The sequence below is a fragment of the Leptonychotes weddellii genome, chromosome 14 (assembly GCF_054177405.1).
Source record: "Leptonychotes weddellii isolate Sample4059 chromosome 14, ASM5417740v2, whole genome shotgun sequence".
NCBI classification, from domain to species: domain Eukaryota; kingdom Metazoa; phylum Chordata; class Mammalia; order Carnivora; family Phocidae; genus Leptonychotes; species Leptonychotes weddellii.
The window spans coordinates 47,276,737-47,298,872 of record NC_138382.1 but is presented as its reverse complement, the minus strand read 5'-3'; the positions used below and the strand labels follow the sequence as shown (position 1 = coordinate 47,298,872).

Genomic DNA, 22,136 nt, shown 5'->3' with positions numbered 1-22,136 from the left:
TCCTTTTCTCACACCCCACACACCAATATTTACACAATATTAAAACAACCCTTCCCTCCAGGGGGCAGTGCTGATATGTACCGGGTGAGTTGACCCAGGTTTCTCTGCTTCTGTCTGCTGTCACCTCTCTCTGCTGTCAGTGAAACTAGCCTCTAATGTCTCCCCTAATGGGCTGGAGAAACTGACCCCAAGCTTGTTCAAACTATAAGTGCTAGAAAAGACAAATATCTGCAGTGACAGAAAGCAGTGGTTATCTGGGGGTGGGGGGTTGGGGAGAACTGACTGGGATGAGGCACAAGGAAACTCTGGGGGTAGAGGAAGTGTCCTCTATCTCAATCGTGGTGGTGGTTCACAACTATATAAATTTTTCAAAACTTGTCAACGTGTACAATTAAAATGTTCATTTCATTGTATGTGAATAAGACATCAGTAATGCTGAATTTAAAACAAACTTCATGTAAATTAAAGTCAGTAGGCCCAAGCACAATACATGAGCTTCAACCCAGAGCTCAACCCCAACATAAAACTAGGGCATGGCCATACAGGAATATCAGCCTCCTCATGGTTGCAGAGATCTAAGAAAGATGAGTCCACCTGCTATGGAAAGCCCAGTGAAAGAAGCAAAGTAGCAAAGGCTAATATGGAGAAGGCCAGACCAAAATACGTAAAGTCACAAACATCATGGACACAGGTTTGCTCTCCAAACCTCAAAATACCTAGATCTGAGTGAGGAAAATTTAGAATAAATAAAAGAAGCCCTGCTTCACAGAGCCAGAAACTGTATATTAGTCCCAAGGTGATAACTCAAAAAGGGTTGAGAAAAAATGAATTCTTAAAGGACTGAGTGGCAACCACAGAGGGATCCTTGAGAAGCTGGGCCTTACCTCACCTTCCAGAGTGATGCTGGGGAGGAAAGTAGAACTCTGTACTTGGTGGGTGAAGGGGCTAACTCTTGGGTTTCCTGTGAGAAGGAATGACATCTGGCCAGGTGGCAACAAGGACCCAAAGTTCACATGGCTGAATGAGTCATAGGAGTGGCCCAGGAGCTCACAGCAGAGGGACACATGAGGCTCCAGAAATAGTCAGGGGCCAGTGTTTGGTGTGTGCAAGTGTGTGAGTAGGAGGTCAGGCAAGAATGGGCAAAAGGTCTCTCTCCTCTTCCTCTTTACCTGACCTCTGTCTCTTGACAAGAAGCCCAGCACAGAAAATCTAAGCCAAACTCCTGTGTATAATCTGTTCTGTGTCTGCTGTACAATTCTCTTCCACTCCTTCTGTGGGCTCTCAAAGGCCTGTGTCCCCACCTAGCCCAGCACTGGGCATACAGCAAAGGGCTGGAAAGAGAATTTCTTTGGGACAAGAATGTGAGGGCAATGAGGGATGCATTAGTGGGAGTGAGGGTGGGGGGTAAGGAGGATAAGTTGGTCAGGAGAGTCTGTGGTATGAGTGGACAGAGGGAATGGAAAGGTGAGGGGACGACAAGTGGAAAGGGGACGGACGACAAGTGGAAATAGTGGGGCAGGGGCAGTGTGGGAGAGGAAGCTAGGATTAGAGGGGCAAAGGACAGGGTTAGAGGTCAGTGGGAACACAGGCCAGGGGTCACAGGGAAAGAGAAGGTTAAGGGTCAACAGGGAAAAGAAAATGAAGGATCAGTAGAAATATGATCAGTGATCATTGGTGGTGAAGGTCAGAGGTCACTGGGAGAGAGCAGTCGGGATGTGTGTTTACCTGCCTACGAGGCGGCTGTTTCTGGGGCATCTTGGAAGAAGCAGGAAACACCTCAACACTTGGAACACCTACAAAATGCTCTCTTGCCTGAGGACAAGGAGTTTGTCCCCTCGATTACGCACAGGAAATCTGGATTCTTTTTCACTTCAATTCCCAGTCGCAGGGGTTCTTTGGGGACAGCCGTCGTTGTGGGTCCCCGCGCCCTTGCAGCATTGAATCTGCTCCTCCCTGACGCGGTTGCCCAGCAACCAACCGTTAGCCAAGGCGCAGGCGCCTCTGACGCCCCCTCCCGGCTCGAGGGAGAGGCGGGGCTGGGCGCGCGAGGAACCTCCGGCTGCACTAAGACCCGCCCCCTCAGGAATAATACGACCCTCGGCAGCTCGCAGTAGAACTCCGGCATGTGGGAGGGGCTGGGGCACCCAGGCACTGCCTCCTCATGAATAATGCAGATTCAGGCGGTGTCCCGGACCCGGAAGTGGAGTTGCCGAGTCACCGCAGTGGCTGAGCTGCTGACAGGAGGCGGCGGCGGAGGAGGAGGCGAGGCAAGACCTGCGGCTTTGCCCGGCCACAGCCGCGGTAGCACTAAGGCAAGCCCACGGAGCCACGCCGGGCTCAGCCAGCCAGCGAACCTCCGGCCCCGAGCCCACCCCTCCATCGGCCTGGACGCTTGCCCGCCCGACTCGTCCCGGGCGGCCTAGTCTGCACCACCCACCCGACTCCTGGGGCCGCCGCCCCGCGCGGTCCCGTCGGCGTCCCTGGCCGCGCCCGGCCCCCGGCCCGCTCGCCCGCCGGCACCATGATGGAGGAGATCGACCGGTTCCAGGTGCCCACCGCGCACTCGGAGATGCAGCCGCTGGTGAGGGGGCGGGCGGCGGGCAGGCCAGGACCGGGAGGGGGCGCTGCCCGAGGGGGAGGGAGGGAATCAGGCCTTGGTAACTGCGGAGGGGACGCCTTAGAATGGGTCAAAGGGAGCCTTGAAATCGCATCGCGGGGGGAGGGAGGACTTGCAGGACAAGAAAACCGTGGGGAAATACGCGGGGTGACAGCAAAGAGGCCTGTAAAGGCTCAGGGCACCGTCAGCAGAGACAGGCCAAGGGAGCTACGGGGAGGGCCGTCGGATGGAACGTTTGGGGCACAATGGTGTACACTGCTAGTGGAGGCCCTTACCTGGGAAAGGAAAGGAACTGTCATGGGGCACCGCCGCTGGCAGGCCCAGGGGGCTGGGATGAGAGGTGAGGAGCCACTTAGCCCTAGAGGCCTGTGATGCTTCCTGTGGGCCAGGTGCAATTAGGCTAAAAGGGACTGGGAATAGGCTGGCAGAGGAGGAGGGGGGCCAGCCCTCCAGTTCTCTGGTTAGGGATGGGAACGCGGGGCCGGGACCAAGGTCCGGTGGGGGCAGGGGGTCGGTGCAAGACCCCTGAATTCCGTTCTTCTCCTGAGGAGAGCGCAGGCAGTCTTAGGCAGGGGGGTGCTAGAGCCGGAGTCGCGGAGGAGAGAGAGCAGCGGGGAGGTGGAGAAACAGGGGCGCGGATGAGAGAGCTCGGGAACCGACGGGAGAGGGGGCGGGGTCGCGCTGGGGCCGCCAGTGCCCACCCTTTCGGAAGAGCCCCCAGCATCCTCGGCCTCCGTGTATTGAGTCTTTTCTGGGCGCCCATCCTGCTGCCTGTCCGCGGTCCCGGAGTCTGGGAGGAATGATGTCATCGTTGCCGGCGCGGAGGGCTTGGAAGGGGGAGGGCGAGGCAGGCGACCGAGGCCAGCCCTAGGGGAGACCATGCCCGATGGCCACCGCTCAGGGGGGTTACCTGACTGGCTTGTACGCCCGGCGGTGGGCAGCTGGGCGAGAGGCGCCGCCGAGGCCTAGCCAGCTGATATAAGGAGAGGGGGAAGGGAGGGAGTGCCCTGCTCTGTTCACTTTTCCATCTCCCTTCTCCTTGGAGCCCGAAGGGGAGCTGGAAGGAGACAGGGCAGGCCAGGAGCCTGAAGGTGTGGATGCACTATACTCTAAGCTCTGCTGGAGCAGAGCAGAGCAGAGCTCTCCAAAGCTTGAAGATCTGGGGCTCCCTAAAGCTCCTCCTTCTATGTTAGATAGAGAGGTGAGGAATAGGTTCCACTCTTGGGCCTTTGGGCCCCTGGTTAAAGATGTGCTTTGTAGCTTCCTGAGCAAGTAACCTACCCATTACAGCAGACCAGACAGACCCTGGCAGGGACCGATGACCCACTCTAAGCCACACCTTTTGGGGGATGGTAGAGAGAATCATTAGGAGCCACCTATCAGGAGATAAGTGGCCTTTCCCCCTTCTTATGACTACTTAGTTCTAGAAGCCCAAACAGAGAAGCTTTACAGAAGTATACAATATGAAAGTGGGGAAAGAGATGCTGATGGACTTTTTTCCTAGACTGATGCCGTCATTGGAATATTTGGCGGCCAGAAAATCCTGATGAGAAGTCTGTCCCATGAACTGGAAGAACTTTAACTTTAACATTCCTTTCTGGATTATCTTTCCAGCCTGGTTTGTCAAACTAGATTGCCCTTCCAGTTCTTAGCATCTAATCAAGAATCAAAAGGGAGGGTGGATGAAGTAGGAGGAGGAGGTCCAAGTGAGTCAGGAGAAGAAAGCAATGAGTTAGTTCTTGCCTCCCATCTCAGGTTCCTAAGAAGGTAGGCAATAGTTGTCCAAGGAACGGGGGGGAGGAATGGGGTCACAAGGCCTTCTTAGTTGTCCTTGGTGCCTTTGTTATTGCCTGAAGTTCTCAATGATAGTTTGAGTGAATAGTGATCCCAGAAAACTCCTGAGGTGCTTCTGGTCTCTGTGACTCTAGAGTAGAAATGCTTATGCAAGAAGGGACTTATCAGAAAAGGCTTCCTCAGACCTTTTTCTTGAAGGCTAAAGGAGCCCTTCTCTGCAAGAGGATACTGTGTTGAGGTTGATGAGAGCCTTTTGTATTGAAGCATCAATACAGTCATCCCTCCATTTGGGGGCATAGACATTGCCCCAGAGACCTCTGCCTCTTGAAGTCTGTTCCCAGGTTGAAGTCTAGAGGATCCCCGGAACTCCTTAAATGCTCTGTGTATTATTGAGACCAGCAGACCCCTGCATGGAGTTTCCGAAAGAGCCTTTTTTCAGGGCATAAGGAATCAAAATGGTATACCACAGAGGAGAAGGGCAAAGTGGCTCTTTAGAGGTATTTGGGTAGACCATAAAAACTAGGGTCCCAGGCTTGGACTCAACTGTGACCTATTTCATTTTTTTACCATTATTTATTGAGACCTCTAGGAAGTCTCTCCTCTTCTCGGGACTCAGTTTTCTCATTTATGAAACGAAGACAAACTATCTCTTTAAAATTTAAACAAGAGCTCCTCACTCTGTCTTCCAAGGACTATCATAGGGAGCTGGTATCACTGTTTTAGCTAATTCATTCACCAGATATTTATGTAGTGTCTGCTCTGTTCCAGATATTACACGAGGTACTGGGGACACAGTAGTTAGCAACACAGATACAGTTTGGCAGAAGTTTATTGTTCATGCTCACTCCTTCAGTGTGAGCCCCTCTGAAGGCAGAGTGGGGGCTGTTTCCTTTAGCCCTAATGGAAACAAGGCAATGCTGGTATCAGCATCTGGACCGAGCTGGACTGATGGAGGCCTGTCACAGGGACTCCATCATTAAAATAACCCTCCCTAGGGGGCGCCTGGGTGGCTCAGACGGTTAAGCGTCTGCCTTTGGCTCAGGTCATGATCCCAGAGTCCTGGGATCGAGTCCCGCATCGGGCTCCCTGCTCCTTGGGAGCCTGCTTCTCCCTCTGCTTCTCTCTCTCTCTCTCTCTCTCTCTGTCTCTCATGAATAAATAAATAAAATCTTAAAAAAATAATAATAATAACCCTCCCTAGCCCATAGTGGTGGAAAGAATCCAGAAGGCATTCTTTACTTGAAAAGCTCTTCTAGGGAAAGAAGATTTTTATTTATTTTTTTTATTTACTTGAAAGAGAACCTCAAGCTTGAAAAGGAGGCCTAAGGGAGTGGCAGGAGCTGGGAGAGAAGGCACAGCCGGCAGATCTGGGTGTTTCCAAGGTGCTAATTTAAGCATTAGTTCTCAGCTAGTGGGAGGAAGAGGAAGAGATCCCTGCCCTGTTGTTGCTGCTGCTGTTGCCACAGCTGCGTGGAGCCTCCTGTCTGGGATGGGAGTTTGCCTGAAAGGAGTGGCTTCCCTTCTTTTCCCATCACAATTATTTAATTGGCCCGGCTGCATCTCAGCAGCTGAACCAGGCCTGGGCCTATCACTGAGAGCTCCCCAGGGGCTCTTCCTGTCTCCTTATGAAAGGAATGAGAATTCCTCTTGGAGACCTAGTCCCCGTGCTCCACTCCTGCTGTGTTCATCTCCTAGACAATCCTGAGTGTTTCTAACCACCCAGATTTTCCCAAAGAAATTGCCAGCGATAGGCCTACCTTGTACTCAGTTCTGTGTCCAAGCCACACATGCACCTCACTGATCTAGGGAAGCTCCCAGATGTCCAAGTCTCTCTGTTGAGCAGTTGGATTGAATTTGGGCTGTTGCTTATGTGAGCAGCAGGCGTAGGCTCTCTGGCCTTATTTGTCTGTTGGGCTGATTAGTGCAGCCTCACAGTCTATGTCTTCTCTTTGGCTGCAACTGGAGAGGAAGAGATTGCAAAAACAAAAACAAACCAAGAAACAAACAAAAAAAAAACCCAAATGGAGCTTTTAAGGACTTAATTATGTCAGGTAAAAATCTTATCTCCTGTGCTCTCAGAGACCTAAGAGACCAGGAAAAAAAAAAAAAAAAGCATATGGCACCAGATGGGGTCTCTGTACGCCTGAAAGAAATGCTAGTCTGTCCTCTTTGAAACCGATATTATCCGTTAACTCATTTGTTTAATCCACAAGCATATGCTCATTTCCGGGTACTTTAAGGATAGAGACAAGTGAGATTTCTCTAGTAGGTGGCCAGGAAAAGGATGGGCTCAAACAGCTATAGGAAGCTTTTAGGTATATGTCAGGAAAGAATGGAAATCAATGGAGGGTGCTCCTGAGAAAAATAGTGCCCCTTGGGAGAAGATGAGGAATGCTGAAGTTTTGACCCTTTGACCACATGATTTTGGAAAGATGTCTCAGACTCCTCCTGCCTCTTGACAGTCAGAGATGGGGTTGGTCAAGACAGTAATTCAGTGAGTAGGCCATAGCAGCTCCTGAAAGTGGCAGAGAGAACATTGTAAAGATAGCAGGAGGCCACTGTGAAAAATTGACCTATGTGTATTCTGTGGTCTGGGAGCCTTTAGTTGCCTTCTTGTAGTCAGATGACTTTTCAGTTTAAGGGTAGATTCTCCTAGTGGGTCCATGTGGCTTATGAACCAGTAGTATTTCTCAGGTTCTGGGAAGAGGCACATCTTTCTCTCCTTTCGTATATTGCAAAGCGAGGATCAGGTTTGCTCAGGTCTCCCCCTTCTCCTTTACTACTCCTCTCTTTAGTCAACAAACACGAAGAACCTACTTTTTGCCAGATGTTGCGCCGGGCTTGATAACACAGAACCTTGCTTGCTTCAGGGATATACACGGTCAAGATGGATTGAGGTACTGCAGGTAGTGAGCACTGCACGAAGTAAGAACCAGCTCAAGCAGAGCCAAAGGAAAATAGGAAGCGCTCTCATCAAGTGATCAGGGAAGGCTTCACAGAGGAAACACTGCTGAACTGGTGCTTAGAAGAAGACTAGCAGCTTGGCAGACCAATAAGATGAGGTGAGGGAAAGCGTTCCAGCCAAAGAGCCTGGAGGAAGAAACAAAAGGGCGCATTTGAATGAATGAAGGGTTTAATTAAGGAATAACATGATCAAATTTGAGTTTAGGACTATCACTCCAGGAGTGGATGAGAGATGGGAGAAGGTGAGATTGGAGGTTGGGAAACTAAAATGGAGGTGGTGCAGTACAAACCCAGGAAAGAGATGATGAAAGCCTACACTAAAGCAGCAAGAGAGGAGGGACTCATGTACAGATACTAATAAAGTGGAATAAGCAGGATATGGTACCTGTTTAGAGGTCTGGTGGAGAGGTAGGGAGTCAAGGATGACTCCCAGGTTTCCAGCATGGATATCTGGAAGGCAAGAGGCACCATCACCACCGTGGGAAATTGAGGGGAGGGAGTCTGTGTACCTCTTGGCTTCAGGGAGCTTCTCTCTGAGAAAGCTACTTCTTTTCCTTTGCTCTGCTGTTGAAACTGCATTCTTGGGGTTATGAGGGACTCAGGAGGACTGGAAAGCCAAGGACCAGAGTGATTCTGGCCCCAACAGCCTCAAAAAGGATACTGAGAAATGTGCTCACCTGCCAGTGAATATTTTTCCCCTGAAACCTGCTTTGGTGAATGCAAGTGAATTGGTGGCAGCAAGGAGCGATGGTGTTTTGTTGTTGTTGTTGTTTCCCAGCAGCACTTTGATGAAGGAAAAGTAAAATCCTTTGTTGGCTAAGAGAGTGTTTTATGTTGCAGTTTCTGGCCTGGCCTTCTACCTTTACCCTGGTTAAGCTTATAACAGTTTTCTCTCTAATTGGTTGAGCTGGGCTCTTGTACTGATTTCTTTTTTTTTTTTTTTCTTTAAAGATTTGATTCATTTATTTATTTGAGAGAGAAAGCGCACACGGAGGGAGGAGCAGAAGAAGCAGACTCTGTGCTGAGCCTGACACAGAGCTCTATCCCACAACCCCGAGATCACAATCGGAGCTGAAATCAAGAGCCAGATGTTTAACTGACTGAGTCACCCAGGCGTCCCTCACTGATTTCTTTCAGAATGGATGTGTGAGTTACTGCTTCACCTTCAAGAGTCAGAATGGAAAAGGACACATACCTGCCTTCTCTGACACCAGCCTGGAAAGCTGCACTTAGGGAAAAAGCAGTTTCCAGGCTGCTATCTTCCAGGCAGGGTATGCCAAGGGAGCATGCTTCTGGAGTGAGATCGCTCAGAGGTGACTTGTTGCCTTAAAGGCTCCAAGTATAGTCTTTGTAGGTAGGTGCTTCAGTGGGTAGCTGAGTGTCGGGCTGAATCAGTTCCAGCCCCCAGCTGCCTGCTGCTTTTTACTGACTATCACTCGGAGTGAAAAGAAATGGAAAACAGAGGGGCGCCTGGGTGGCTCAATCAGTTAAGCGTCCAACTCTTGATTTCGGCTCAGGCCATGATCTCAGGGTCGGGAAATCGAGCCCTGTGTTGGGCTCTGTGCTCAGTGTAAAGTCTGCTGAGATTCTCAATCCCTCTTCCTCTGCCCCTATATGTGCGCACACTCTCTCTCTCTCTCAAATAAGTAAGTAAATTTTTAAAAAAGAAAGAAAGAAAAAGAAATGGAAACCAGAGCCTTCTTAACTTAAACCTGATTCACCTCAGGGACTCACTCCCCTCCTTGAAAGGGCAGATGGAGCCTTGTGTTTAGGAAGGTTATAGGAGACTCAGCTTCTTGGGCTTAGCTGCTTCATGCCTTCCAGTAGACCCTGGGAGAATGGGTGCAGGGAGGCCCAAAGGGGACAGGAAGAGGAGAATCAGGCTAACAGCAGATACCCACAGATGCTGGCTGAAGAAAGCAAGAGGCGTGGCTAAGCAGGTTCTCAAGTCATTGTTTCCTAAGGAGACTCTAGTGGGAATGTGGCCATCTGGGCCAGAGAAAGGAAGGAAGGAAGGAGGCAGAGCTGGGACCAGCTTTGGATCCGGCTCTGCTCTGGAGTTCAGAAATGGCACATGACCCAGAGGCTTCACTGTGGGGCAGCCAAGTGAACTCCTGGGCTCTAGAGAGGGACTCGAGAGGGGAAGTCCACTAGAAAGGAGGCCCAGGAGGTCTGGCCTGGGGGACTTGTAGACAGGAGCCAGTAGGAGTTCACTCTAGGTCTTAACCTTCTTAGGAGCCAGTTCAAGCGGATATGTATTTGCATGTTGTTATTCAGCGATGTCAAATTGAGGATTAGTTGGTTGTGGTTCTTGAGGGTCAATTTTAAGTTTCTGTGATGTTGATGATGTATGTGTGTGCATAAGATGGAACTAATGGCCACAAAGGGTGTTTGACCGTTCTAGCCCTGAGGAGTGTAACTATGACAAAAGGCCACGCCCAGGCAGAAATGGGCTCAGCTCCTGTGGTACCTAGCCTGGTTTTGCCCGTTTTCATCACCAGACTCTTGACTGTCATTACCAGAGTCTATCCCATCTATCTGTTTTTAAAACAATACCTGAAGGGGTACTTTAAGATTTATTGAATTAACTGCATCTAAATCATGGAGTGAGAACTATATGTACTTTACTATGTAGTTAAGTTAAACATAATTATGTACAAATTATAAATGATTTATAGTTCCCCATATTAATTTCCAGTTTTATCCTTATAAAGGAATTGGTGAAGCCCTGAGCCAAGGATGGCTTAGACCAGCATTTCCTTTGGTATAATCCTTAGAAACATTGATCCTTTGAGATACTTTATGGGGGACTAAAAATGATCTATAGACAAATTCACTACACACTCTATCCCATCACAATGTTTACTAGTGTTTTAAAGGCTCTGAGAAGTCCTGCAATAAAGAAACCTTTCCAGCTTTGTTTAACTCAGTGTTTTACAAGCTTGTGTAACTATGGGACCTTTTTCATGTTACATCTATTAACATCTTACAGAACCAGTGTGGTTTGTGGAATATTCTTTGGGAAACTCTGTCTTAGAAATTAGTCTCTCAGGGCATCCAGGTGGCTCAATTGGCTAAGTGTCTAACTCTTGGTTTCAGTTCAGGTCATGATCTCAGGGTCGTGAGATCAAGCCCCACATGGGGCTTCATGCTCAGTGCCCACTCTGCTTGAGATTCTTACCCTCTCCCTTCCCCTGCTCTCTCTCTCTCTCAAAAAAATAAATAAAATCTTCAAAAAAAAAAAAGAAATTAGTCTTTCTTCTGATTCAGTCTAGATTTATAGTCTTCCCAGTTCTTTTGAGCCTCTTTTATAATCCACACCATTTTGCTCCATGCTAGTCTGTAATGGGATGTTGTTGCTTTGTGTCAGGGTCCATTATTGCCATCAGCAGGAAGTTCTTAGTGAACTTTGGTCAATGCAAAAGCAAATACCTAGTGCCTAGTTTTTCTCATGATAATGTTAAAGGGGTTTTACTTCCTTTCAAGTCCCTCTACTAAATGTTGGTCTGGTGAAATCAGTATTTTGTACAAATTATGTACAAATTATAAATGATTTATAGTTCCCCATATTTTACCATTAACCTTTTTTTGACAGCTTCATTGAGATATTGAGATATAATTCATATACATACACTTTACCCATTTAGTACTTTACTTTGTGTGGCTGCTGCTTGCCTCAGTTCTGTTTCTCCTTTGTAGCTGTGGGCTGTGCTCTGCCCTTCTGTGTTCTGCTATGCAGGAGAGAATATAAAGATTATAGTCATCAGAAAGAAATCTCTCATCAGAAGGAATCCCATCTCAATTGGGATTTAAGCTGAAAAAAAAAAAAAAGATTCCCTGATTGGGTAGGTGCCTCAGCACTTCCTTTGTAGTACCATTAAATGTGCCCCCTGGTCATAGCAGTTCAGGAGGAATTCCCACAAAATCATTTTACACTCCCCACTCTGTGGGCTATATAAAGCATGAATGATAAGCAGGTTTCACCCCTTTATGCCAATGCCCATTGATCAGTAGTGGCTGCCTGGAGCTTGTGTTAAGGTGGATTCTGAGGCAGAGTCCTGGTTCAGTGAGAAAGAGTGATATAGTTGATTATCCATGTCTGCCATAGTCTTCAGCAGGGGAAACATTGTTCCTGCTTGCCATCCTGGCAGCCCTGAGCCCTGAGTCATCATAGTTATCCTAGGCAAAGAACACAGGAAAGAAGGAATCTTGGAGATGTTAGGCAGCTCAGCAATCTGTTTCACGGACGGGCTGGAGTCTTATAATATGGCTCTTTAAAAAATAAATGGAGAAAACGGATCTTTCCTGCCCTCATATTCAGCATGGATTTTTGAAGTATTGACTTCATATAAATTTAATAATCCTTTGGAAATAAGCCAGGCAAGAGGAAGTAACCTTGACTCTGCTGAGCGAGAATAAGAGGGGAAAAGAGGCAGATTGAGGAAGAGACCTCATAAGTACCATATAAGTGGCTGGCCACACTTCAGATGAAACTATAGCCCCTTGACTAAAGGATTAAGGAGAAGGAATAGGCTACAAGAGGAGACCCTTAAGCCAGCAGTTACTGGAGAAGAAAGGCCCTACTGTGGACTATACAGCTTTAGCATTCTTTTTCTCCCAGGCTAACCAAGCCCTGCATTTTCCTTCTACCATTTTCCCAGAGACTGGTTTCCAAATCTCCAGTTATCCTGGCTGCTGTAGTGGATTTTTTGAGTTTTTCACCCCTGGAACTAGACCTCTCCATGCGATCTGACTGGCGCAGATTACTGTGGGGCAGCCGCTATCCATAATATTGATAATTGCACTTCTACGATTATCAGTTGAGGTTTCATGATCATATTTAATAGCTGTACCTGTTGTTATATTGAACTCAAGAGACATCTGAAATAGGGCAGATTTTTGCCTTAGCAGTGTACAATCAAGGCAAGAACCTGGAATCACATCTTGGGCTAGGCTGGCTGCTAATACAGGTAAGGGTCCACTGGTGCTAGGGAAATGGTGGTTTCATATTGATTAGAAATTATGCCACATGTATGTAATTGATTCTTACTCTCAGAGAGGTAGCTGGCTGAATTCAGCAATATGGAATTTGAATCTAGGCGAGGCTATGTGATTGGGTAGGCTAGGGTAGATCTTCAGAGAGCTAGTATTTATGTGGACAGAAAACTTCATGTCAGTCTACTATGTGATGTAGCCATGAGCAGAGCTAATGTGCTCTTGAGCTGCATTCAGGTCCTAGGAGTTCAAGTCCTTGGAGGTGACAGGTCAGTGCTATCTGAAGTCCTGTGTTCTATGCTGATGCCATTATTCAAGAGGGGAAGTGGCTGGAATGAAGGAAGGAGTCAAAACCTCACCATGTGAGCACAGTTGGTAGAACTGAGGCTGTTCAGCCTGGGGGAAAAAATAGTTGCAGGGAAAGCACTTTAAGGTTTCAAATGCCTAAAGAACTGGAGTTAAGAAAGGAAAAACAGGCCTAATATTACCTGTGGCTTCACAGAGAGGAACCAGGGCCTTTGGGTTGGGAGTGTGAACATGCTTCTATCTCTGGGCTTCATTGCCTTCCGTTCCCTGTGGTAGCAATTCTTAAACTGGGCCAGAGGCCAGGGCACTGGAATACATGTTGCTCTCTGCAAAATGCCACACTAAAGTAGGAGCTAGGAACAACACTCTAGCAATAAACGTGGCTCTATTGATGTGTGTGTAATATAAACATGCCTAAAAAATCCACTGTAGAATGAGTAGCAACTCTCCTAGTTTTCTGTTAATAATGTGTTTGCTAATTTTTCCTATCTTTCAAGCCTATCACAAAAATGCCACCTTCTTCATGCACTCTTTTCTGTCCTCCAATTAGGTATAAACTCCCCATTCTACCTGTTCTGAGGTCCAAATACATTTTCTTTAGAATGTGAAGTTTATGGATGCAGTTATCCTTATTGTAAATTCCTTTCTAAGGTAGATGAAAAGATGTTTCCAAAGCACCTGAAGCACCTTGTGAAGTAGATTGGGAAAGTCATTTTTGCCCATTTTATAGATATGCAAGCAGAATCCCAGAAAGGTAAATAGGCTTGGCCTTAACCCAGCTGGAGGTTGGCATGGCCTAGACTAGAACACAGGTATCCTGACTCCCAGGCCCATGATATTCCCTTACAATTTGGGACCTGATTAAGTTCTTTTGCATCAACTTAAACTTCTACACTGGCTTTTGAGGCATCTACACTAAGCTTTGCCCCTCCCAGGTGGCCATATTTTTTTTTTTTAAGATTTTATTTATTTGCGAGAGAGAGAATGAGAGACAGAGAGCATGAGAGGGAGGAGGGTCAGAGGGAGAAGCAGACTCCCTGCTGAGCAGGGAGCCTGACGTGGGACTCGATCCCGGGACTCCGGGATCATGACCTGAGCCGAAGGCAGTCGCTTAACCAACTGACCAGGTGGCCATATTTTCTACCATTCATGCCAACTTTCTTTCTAGTAGGTCAAGCCAGGCCCCTCACCTCCTCTTGTCTATTGGTATCTTGAGGCCTCCTCTCCTCCTTTTTGTTTTTTTAAAGTTTATTTAAGTAATCTCTCTACCCAACATGGGGCTCAAACTCATGATCCTGAGATCAAGGGTCACATGTTCTTTCAACTGAGCCAGCCAGGCACCCCAAGGCCTCCTCTCCTCTTAAGAATTCTCTCCGCCCTCCTCCTCTGCCTATCCCACTCCTGTCTATCCTTCAGAAGACCATATAAACTCCCTTTCTCCAAGAAGCCTTCCCTGACCATAATAGTAAGCTCTCAACCATCCCCAAAGCCTCTATAACCTCTAGCACATAACTTGATACATATGCTATCCTAATTTGAGGGATCCACTTTGATGTGCTATGTTGTGAGTCTCATCACCCCAATGCCCCTTTTAACTCCTTGGCAAATAGTTCTGCCCCTAGAACTTATAGTCTGGCAAAAAAGAAACTTTCTGTCATGAAACAGAACTACTGCAGCTGGTTTCTTTAAAGATGAGTAAAAAAGGAGAGGATGTTGGGAAGTCCTCTAGATGGGACCAGTAGAGACCCAGAGGAGAATGAGTGGTTGGGAGTTAGTGAGTGGAATAGAAGGTACATGTGGGGAATTGTGGAAGATTCAAGGGAATACATGGATGGGGGCACTCATTCATTATTCACAAAATACCATTGTCAGGGGCACCTGGCTGGCTCAATCAGTAGAGCATATGACTCTTGATCTCAGGGTTGTAAGTTCAAGCCCCACATTGGGTGTAGAGAGTATTTAAAAATAAAATCTTAAAAAAAAAAAAAAAACAACACATTGGGAATCTGCTATATGCAAGACATTGTACCAGACACAGGGAATAATATGATGAATAAAGCAAACATGGTCCCTGCCTTTATGAGCTGGCAGTCCAATGGGAGAGACAGACACTAAACAAATGAAGTGTGCTAACAAAATCACAATTACAAACCATGACAAGTGATGGAAAAGACAAGAACAAGGTAGCATGAGAGAGAATAATAATGCCTTACACATTAGATTGGGGATGTCAGGTAAGGCTCCAATGAGAAAGTAATGTTTGGGGCAGCTGGCTGGCTCCATCAGTAGAGCACGTAACTCTTGATCTCGGGTTTTAAGTTCGAGCTCCACGTTGGGTGTAGAGATTACTTAAAAATAAAATCTTTAGGGGCGCCTGGATGGCTCAGTTGGTTGAGAGTCTGCCTGCAGCTCAGGTCATGATCCTGGGGTCCTGGGATCGAGCCCTGCGTCAGGCTCCCTGCTCAGTGGGGAGCCTGCTTCTCCCTCTCCCTCTGCCACCGCCCCACCCCCCACTTGTGCTCCCTGGCTCTCTCTGTCAAATAAATAAATAAAATCTTTTTTAAAAAAAAATAAAATCTTTTAAAAAAAGTAATGTTTAGCTCAGACCATAGAATGAGAAGGACCTTGAATGCCCTGACATTGAGTGACTTGCTTCATGTTCCCCAGTGGGGTGGGGCTCCCAGAATTGGTAGTCTGAACCCCTTACAAACTGACCTTTCTTCCTCCTCTCCCTTTGCAGCATTAGGTAAGTTTTCAGGAGGGAAGGACATAGGAGAACATAGGAAGGCTGGTCCAGCTTCTCTCCCATAGGTAGCATAACCGGTGACTGTGCTACCACCTTTGTTGGGAGGCTGGAGAAGCTATTAATAGAGTTGTGATGTGTAATATTTAGTGAGCACTTTGACTCTCCTGAAGAAGAGCTCCTACCTGAGTCTTCCAACATTGTATGACTTGCACACATCCTCCTGGAGATGGAAAAAAATATCTGGAGCTCTTGAAGGGAAGAGAGTGCCAGCCTGGATGTCTTGTTCTTTGTGTATCAGGCATGGGGTTCACGTTCTTCTTACCAGAAAAGCCAAATGCTACAAGCTGTTCTGTCCAGGGGCTGGCCTGCCTCTAGTGGGAAGGCCAGTAGCCACATTGGCATGTAGATTGCAACAGCTAGTAAGAAGAGCCTCTATTGGACCTCTTGCAAATCCCAAAGGTGTTTCCTAAGGATTTCAGCTTCCAGAAAGTCCTCTCTGCCTTCAGCTGTCCTGCTGCTTCCAGCCTTGGCTCAGAGGATATCATAAGCTCAGAGAGAGGCCAAGTGGGGATAATGATGTGGGGAGATAGTGGTGGTGGTTAGTGGTTTGGGGAAGAGGAGGGAGAATTATGTGGAGTCAAGGAAGGAGACTAAGTGGGGAGGTGATAGTCAAGGTAGCAAACAGTGGCACCAAAGGGAACCGGTCAGGAGCCATCTATCAGCCTCCCTATCCACTTCCTGATGGAACCTCATGTTTCAGATTCTTTATTTGCCAAGGGACTGAACTACAGCAGTGAGGCAGTCTCAGGGAACTCCCATGAGAGGAATTGGCTTGAGTATCCTTGAGGGGCTATGGAGATCAGGGTGCGCTAGTGAGGGGCACTGGTCTCAGGGCAGGAGCTGTGCACAACAGTGGTAGGAAGTTGGCTGGATACATTCTAGTTCTACCAACCACTTTTAGCCAAGCTCCTAAACTCTTTCAGGCTATTTATAAAACAAATAAGATCATGTACATGAAAATGAACTGCAAATTACTGTATCATTTCTGATCTAAGGGTTGATGGTGATTAAGGGGTTGGTGTTTTCCACTTTTTGTCTATGGTTCCCAAGGGAGCTTTTACAGGAGAGGGTGGAAAGATGGCTTATTCTTCTCATCATCAAATGAGAAGAGTCCCTGGCCTCCTTTACAGGGCCATGATAAGACTAGGCTAGAGATGACTCAGGCTAGAGTGCTTTGTGCTTCCACTGATTCCCAAAGGGGTTCCATTGACTAGAGGAGTCCTGCCTCTGCCCCTCCCTGTCATGACTGCTGTAGAGTTCTTTTGGCAGAGTGGGGCCTTCCTGGAAAGCCCCAGTACTGATGCTGGTGGAGGGTGTTCTGCTGCTGTTTCAACTCCTATAGGCCAACGCTCAGGGCTCCAGAAACATTTGAAAAGGTCCACGTTGCTACTACTCTCCCAGTGGGGACTGGAGAAGGTAGTTTCTAGTCTGCAGACCTTCAAATTTTAAAAATATTCTGTTATGGAAAATTTTAAGCATATACAAAGTAGAGGAAAAAGTAAAATGAACTCCCTTGTACTCACCCAGCTACAACAGTGATCAACCCAGAGCTGATCTTGTTTCACCTATACCCCACCCACTGGATTATTTTGAATAATTGTTTCATTTATAATCCTCTCTGTCTCTTGTATTTCTGCCAACCAGTTCTGCAAACTGGTAATTATATCTCAAGGTTTGATTAGATTCAGATTCAACTTTTTTGTGAAGAATACTTCTGAGGTGTGCTGAGTACTTCCTGTTGCATCATATCAGGAAGGAGGCACAGGACACATGGTTATCCTGCCTTTTGTGAAATTCAGATTAATTAGTGGTGTAGTTAGCCTCATGTCTCCATCACACACATTCCCTTCAGCCTTTCACCTAATGTTTTGAGCAGCCATTGCTGGTCAGCCTCAGTCCATTATTTAATCAGGACTTTCCTGTACATTTGCATAGCAAAGAACCCCTGTCATTTGTCTGCCTGCACCGCCCCCGCCCCCCCCAAACAGGTATTACAGATATCCCTAGGCCTTTCTCCTTTAGGCCCACTTTTTCTAACACTGCCCTTATCCTATACCATCATTTCCTTCCTTATCAGCCCAAGATGGCCTTAGGATATCTGCAGACCAGGCACTCACCCCCACCTTCACTGCAGACCTTTGTTTCTCTGAGGGGAGGGTCCTTACTTGGAGTCTGTTCTCTCCCATGAAGCTTCTGGGTCTGCTCTGTGAATTGTTAGGCCCATGCTTGACCATGCTAGAGAGTGAAGGCAGGTCAAGTATTTTCCTCCTCTGGGAGAGAATTCAGCAGGGGCGGGGTTTATTTTACCTTCCCAGGGATTTCTAAGCAGCCTTCTTCTATGCTGAAGACGGTCTTTCTCACTTGTTTCCTGAGCTTCCTGCCCCAGCCTGGGCCCTGGCAGGGACCCAGGCCTGATTTCCTGTTTAGCTGGGCTGTGGGTTGGGAGAGGTTGGAGGAGGGGTGGGGCAGGCAGCTCTAGCACTCTTAGGCCCTTTTCTCTTTCCAGCCAAGTTAAAAAATCTATGAGAGCCAGAACAGAGCTATCACCTTCTGGTACTTTAGCATTCCTGTGCTATTTAGGATCTCCACTCTTAGTTTCTCTCCTTACAAAGGAAAGATTGTGGAGACTGTCCTCTGTGCACGTGTGCCTCCAACAAACATACTGCATGTACTAGGGTGCTGTGAGCCAGCTAACCAGAAAGGCACACAGAGGTTGAGAGCTGCTTCTTGCAAAGCTGGACCCACCCCTGCCCACAGGAGTGCTGTACCTCTACCACACCATCTTAATAGCTACTAATCCCTTAGTCACCATGTGCAATGCAGTGGAGAATCTGTTGGGGCAGGAAGTCTGAGATGTGGAGGCTGGCTAGGGATCTGGCCATGCAACAGTCAGAAAACATTAGGAGTTCCACAGTGACAGCCTATCACCAGTAGAGGATTTCTGATGAGAGTCTCACAGCCCTGAATGCCCCACTCACATTCCTCTTTATGCCTAGTTCTTCCTTGGGCAATGGGGATTCACAGGGCCTCATTCTGTTTTGAGAAGAGACCTGTTGCAGATTACTTTTTTGCTCCCTTCTCCTGGGTGGCCACAGCAGGAACTGTGTGAAGCCCTTATCCCTTTATCCCCCATGAAAGGAAATATCAGAGGAAAGTGTTGCCAAGTAGTAGGGGTGCCCATTGCAGCCCCTGACATTTCAACAGCTTCCGCCTTGCTCTTATTATAAAGCCTCAAATCCTTAACATGGCCTGCAAAGCCTTTTGTGATCTGGCTCCTGCCCTCTTCCCCATCTCACCTCAAACCACATTCATCACTGCACCCAACCTTACTGGCCTTTCCTCTATTTCTCTGATGTCCCAGGGTCCATTCTGTTTTAGTGCCTTTGCACATGTTCTTCCTTCTGCCTAGAATGCTTTCCCTCTACCTTCTACCTTTTTTGGGTTGACTCTTACTCATCCTTCAGATCTTAGTTCAGCTGTAATTTCATCACAGAGGGTTTCCTTCAAACTCTAGACTTTGTCAATGGCCTTCTCCTTATTGCACTTTTTACATTTATAATTTCACATATGTTTGTATGATTATTCTATTCATATGGGTCCTTCTGAAGGCCACATTTCATGAAGGCAGAGATCATATCTATTTTTACTTCCTATTATGTCTCCTGTGCCTTGTAAGATGCCCTACACACGGTAAACATTCACTAGATATCTATTGAATGAATGAATGAATTCAATCTTACCTCCTTTACTTAGTTATTCCATGTCATATCTGACTATCATATTCAACTATACACCCTGTGATGTGTGCCCTGCTGTTTATGGGCACTTACTGTGTGTTTGCCACCAGACACACATTTCATTTAATCCTTTCAATGATATGAAGAAGGTATACTCTTAATCTACAAAGAAGGCAAGTGAGACCCAAGGTCACACAGCTAAGAGCAAAGCCCGGATTCAAACCCACTTGTGAAGGCAAAGCCTGTGCTCTTAAGCATAACACTACACTGCCCCCTTTTGGCAGTTTGGAGAGTTGTCACGGGGCTTTTTCTGTCACTGGGTCCTGGTTAATTTCAACCCCAAATCAGTACTTTTTGGAACTTAAAGTCCTAAGAAGCCATGATCCAGTTCCAGCCCTTCTGCTTTTAGGCCAGACTGTGGAAGTACACAGGGAAGGGAATTCAACCTGGATTCCCCAGTGTCCCAGGACACAGGTGTCTCGGGGTCTGTCTCCCATCTGTTTTTCATAGGCCCTTTGTAGCCTCCAGGGCTTAATGCAGTGTCCTATTTTAAAGAACAGAAAGGCCAGCTGTTGAAATGGCCCAATCGACAGTGTTCTGGGGAATAAACATGGCCTGATTAAGATTCTAGGAAAGATCATTGAGAGGGGGAGAGTTTGTCTCTTTGTGATTTAGTCACTAAAGATAGAGCTCTGGAAATTGGCTTCAAGGCTTTCCTAGGAAACTGAGACTCAGGAAGAGGGCAATATCTCTTGCTGTTGATTAGAAAAACTTAAGTTAGTCAGTATCCCCAACTCCTTTTTAGTGGCTAGGGAATTTGGGACTGATGAATACTGTAGACTAGATGGAAACAAAGTAAACGAGGAGAGAGCAGCATAAAACAAAACAGAACAAAACTCAGCTACCATTTGTCATATGTGTCAGGCATGCTGTGAACCATTTTACATACATAATTTCATTTAATTCTAACACTGGCCCTGTAAAGTGGGTAATATTACATCCCTAGAAAGGAAAGGAATGTTAAGAAAGGTAATTCGCCAAAGGTCATACAATTAGCTGTCCTTAGATCTAATCTAGGTCTTTCTGACTTCAAACTTTGTGCACCCTGTTGCTGAGAGTATACATTGTCACAGGCTCTCCGGAAAAACAGCTGGCGATATAATGTGTGCATGCCCATTGACCCCTCAGCAATTCTACCTCCAGGAATTTATTAAACTAAAGAAATAGACAAGTGTATAAAGACTTTTTTTTTACAAGATATTATAGTAGCTATAAATAAATAAATAGTAACAATATTATAACATAATAGTTGTAATAGATGCAACATTATGATGGTGGGGGAGGAGAAAAAGAAAAGAAACAACATGAATCTCCATCAGTGGGGACTGATTAAATAAATCATGATACATCCATAACACAACATACCTATAGGCAGCCTTTTATTTTTATATTTTTTAAAGATTTATTTATTTATTTGAGAGAGAGAGTGCGCAAGCGTACGAGTGGGGAGAGGGAAAGAAGCCCCTGCAGGGCTCTGTCTCAAGACCCTGAGATCATGACCTGAGCCGAAACCAAGAGTTGGATGCTTAACTGACTGAGCCACCCAGGGGCTCCTCGGCAGCCTTTTAAAAGGAGGAGGAGATAAAATCTAATATAAGATCTAGCATGGAAAGATGTTCAAGATATATATCTTTTTTATTGTGGTAAAATGCATTTAACATAAGAGTTACTATTTTCATATATCATTTAGAATATGGATGATATGATTCATCTATGCCTACCCAAGAGATATAGCTTTTACCTCATAATTCCCATATTTTTCAATCAGGTATGCACATCGACAAGTTGTTGAGATGAATTGGCTATGGAAATGCTGCCAGATCCCTGGGTGCCCCCTATCTGGCCAGCCTTGTTCCTGCTGGGCACCCCAAGCTTTGAAGTGGACTGGTGGCCACACTTAGTTCTTCTCGCTTCATCTCAAGTTCTGCAGAGCCCTGTAGCTTTGGGGAGGCAGAACATTTCTTTGAAAACAGAATGCCATCACACCGATCAGATATGTTTCTGTTTCTTATTTCCTTTTTAGAGCTCTCCCACAGTCTCACTTTCACCATAAAAGAGAAGCAAGGGAACAAAATGATTCTCACATTCCCCAAGGTAAAACCATGATCACTGATGTGTCAACATTCTGAGTTGTTCTCTTTGGCTTCTGGCCTTCCTCCCATTAGTGTTGCTGCTCATTGTGGTTTTTGGTATGGTGTTTTTATGAGGTAAAGTAGAAAGGGGTCAGGACACTTGGGACCTAGCCCTGGCTAGGGGACTTTAAGGGAGCTGATTAGCTCTACCGGATTTCAGGGTTTTTTCCTCTGTAAAATTAGGGTAAAGAATAGATGCTGGATTTTTAGAGCAGTGAAAATATTCTGTATGATACCATAATGATGGATACATGTCATTTTACATTTGTCCAAGCCCATAGAATGTACAACACCAAGAGTGAACCATAATGGAAACTGTGGTCTTTGGGTGATTATGATGTATTACTGTAGGTTCATCAGTCGTAACAGATGTACCTCATGGTGGAAGATGTTGGTAATGGGGGAGGCTATGTATATGTGGGAACAGGGGTACATGGGAACTCTCTGTACCTTCCCCCTCAATTTTGCTCTAAACCTAAAACTGTTCTTCAAAAAACAAAAAAGGCTTTATTTTGAAAAGAGATGCTATTTCTTTTTTTTTTTAAAGATTTTATTTATTTATTTGACAGAGAGAGACACAGCGAGAGAGGGAACACAAGCAGGGGGAGTGGGAGAGGGAGAAGCAGGCTCCCCGCAGAGCAGGGAGCCCGATGCGGGACTCGATCCCAGGACCCTGGGATCATGACCTGAGCTGAAGGCAGTCGCTTAACCAACTGAGCCACCCA

General features: G+C 46.7%; 1 protein-coding gene and 1 long non-coding RNA gene across 7 annotated transcripts in view; both read left to right on the top strand.

Annotated features, from left to right (window-relative positions):
* The first annotated feature begins 2,064 nt into the window (after positions 1-2,064).
* Positions 2,065-22,136, top strand: part of FAM219A (family with sequence similarity 219 member A) — a 52,607-nt gene continuing 32,535 nt past the window's right edge. For 2 of the 6 annotated variants that reach the window (XM_006739133.3, XM_006739130.3), the window contains exon 1: positions 2,065-2,581. In XM_006739133.3, coding sequence (XP_006739196.1) covers positions 2,522-2,581 — 60 coding nt within the window. In that variant the 5' untranslated portion in view covers positions 2,065-2,521. The remainder of the gene's footprint in view (positions 2,582-22,136) is intronic. The other 4 variants (XM_081803096.1, XM_081803095.1, XM_006739129.3 and 1 more) reach the window with 3 other exon arrangements.
* On the top strand, positions 2,664-20,917 carry LOC145717047 (uncharacterized). The gene is made up of 2 exons (XR_014140024.1): positions 2,664-13,611; positions 13,804-20,917. It is a non-coding gene; the product is annotated as an uncharacterized LOC145717047 (long non-coding RNA).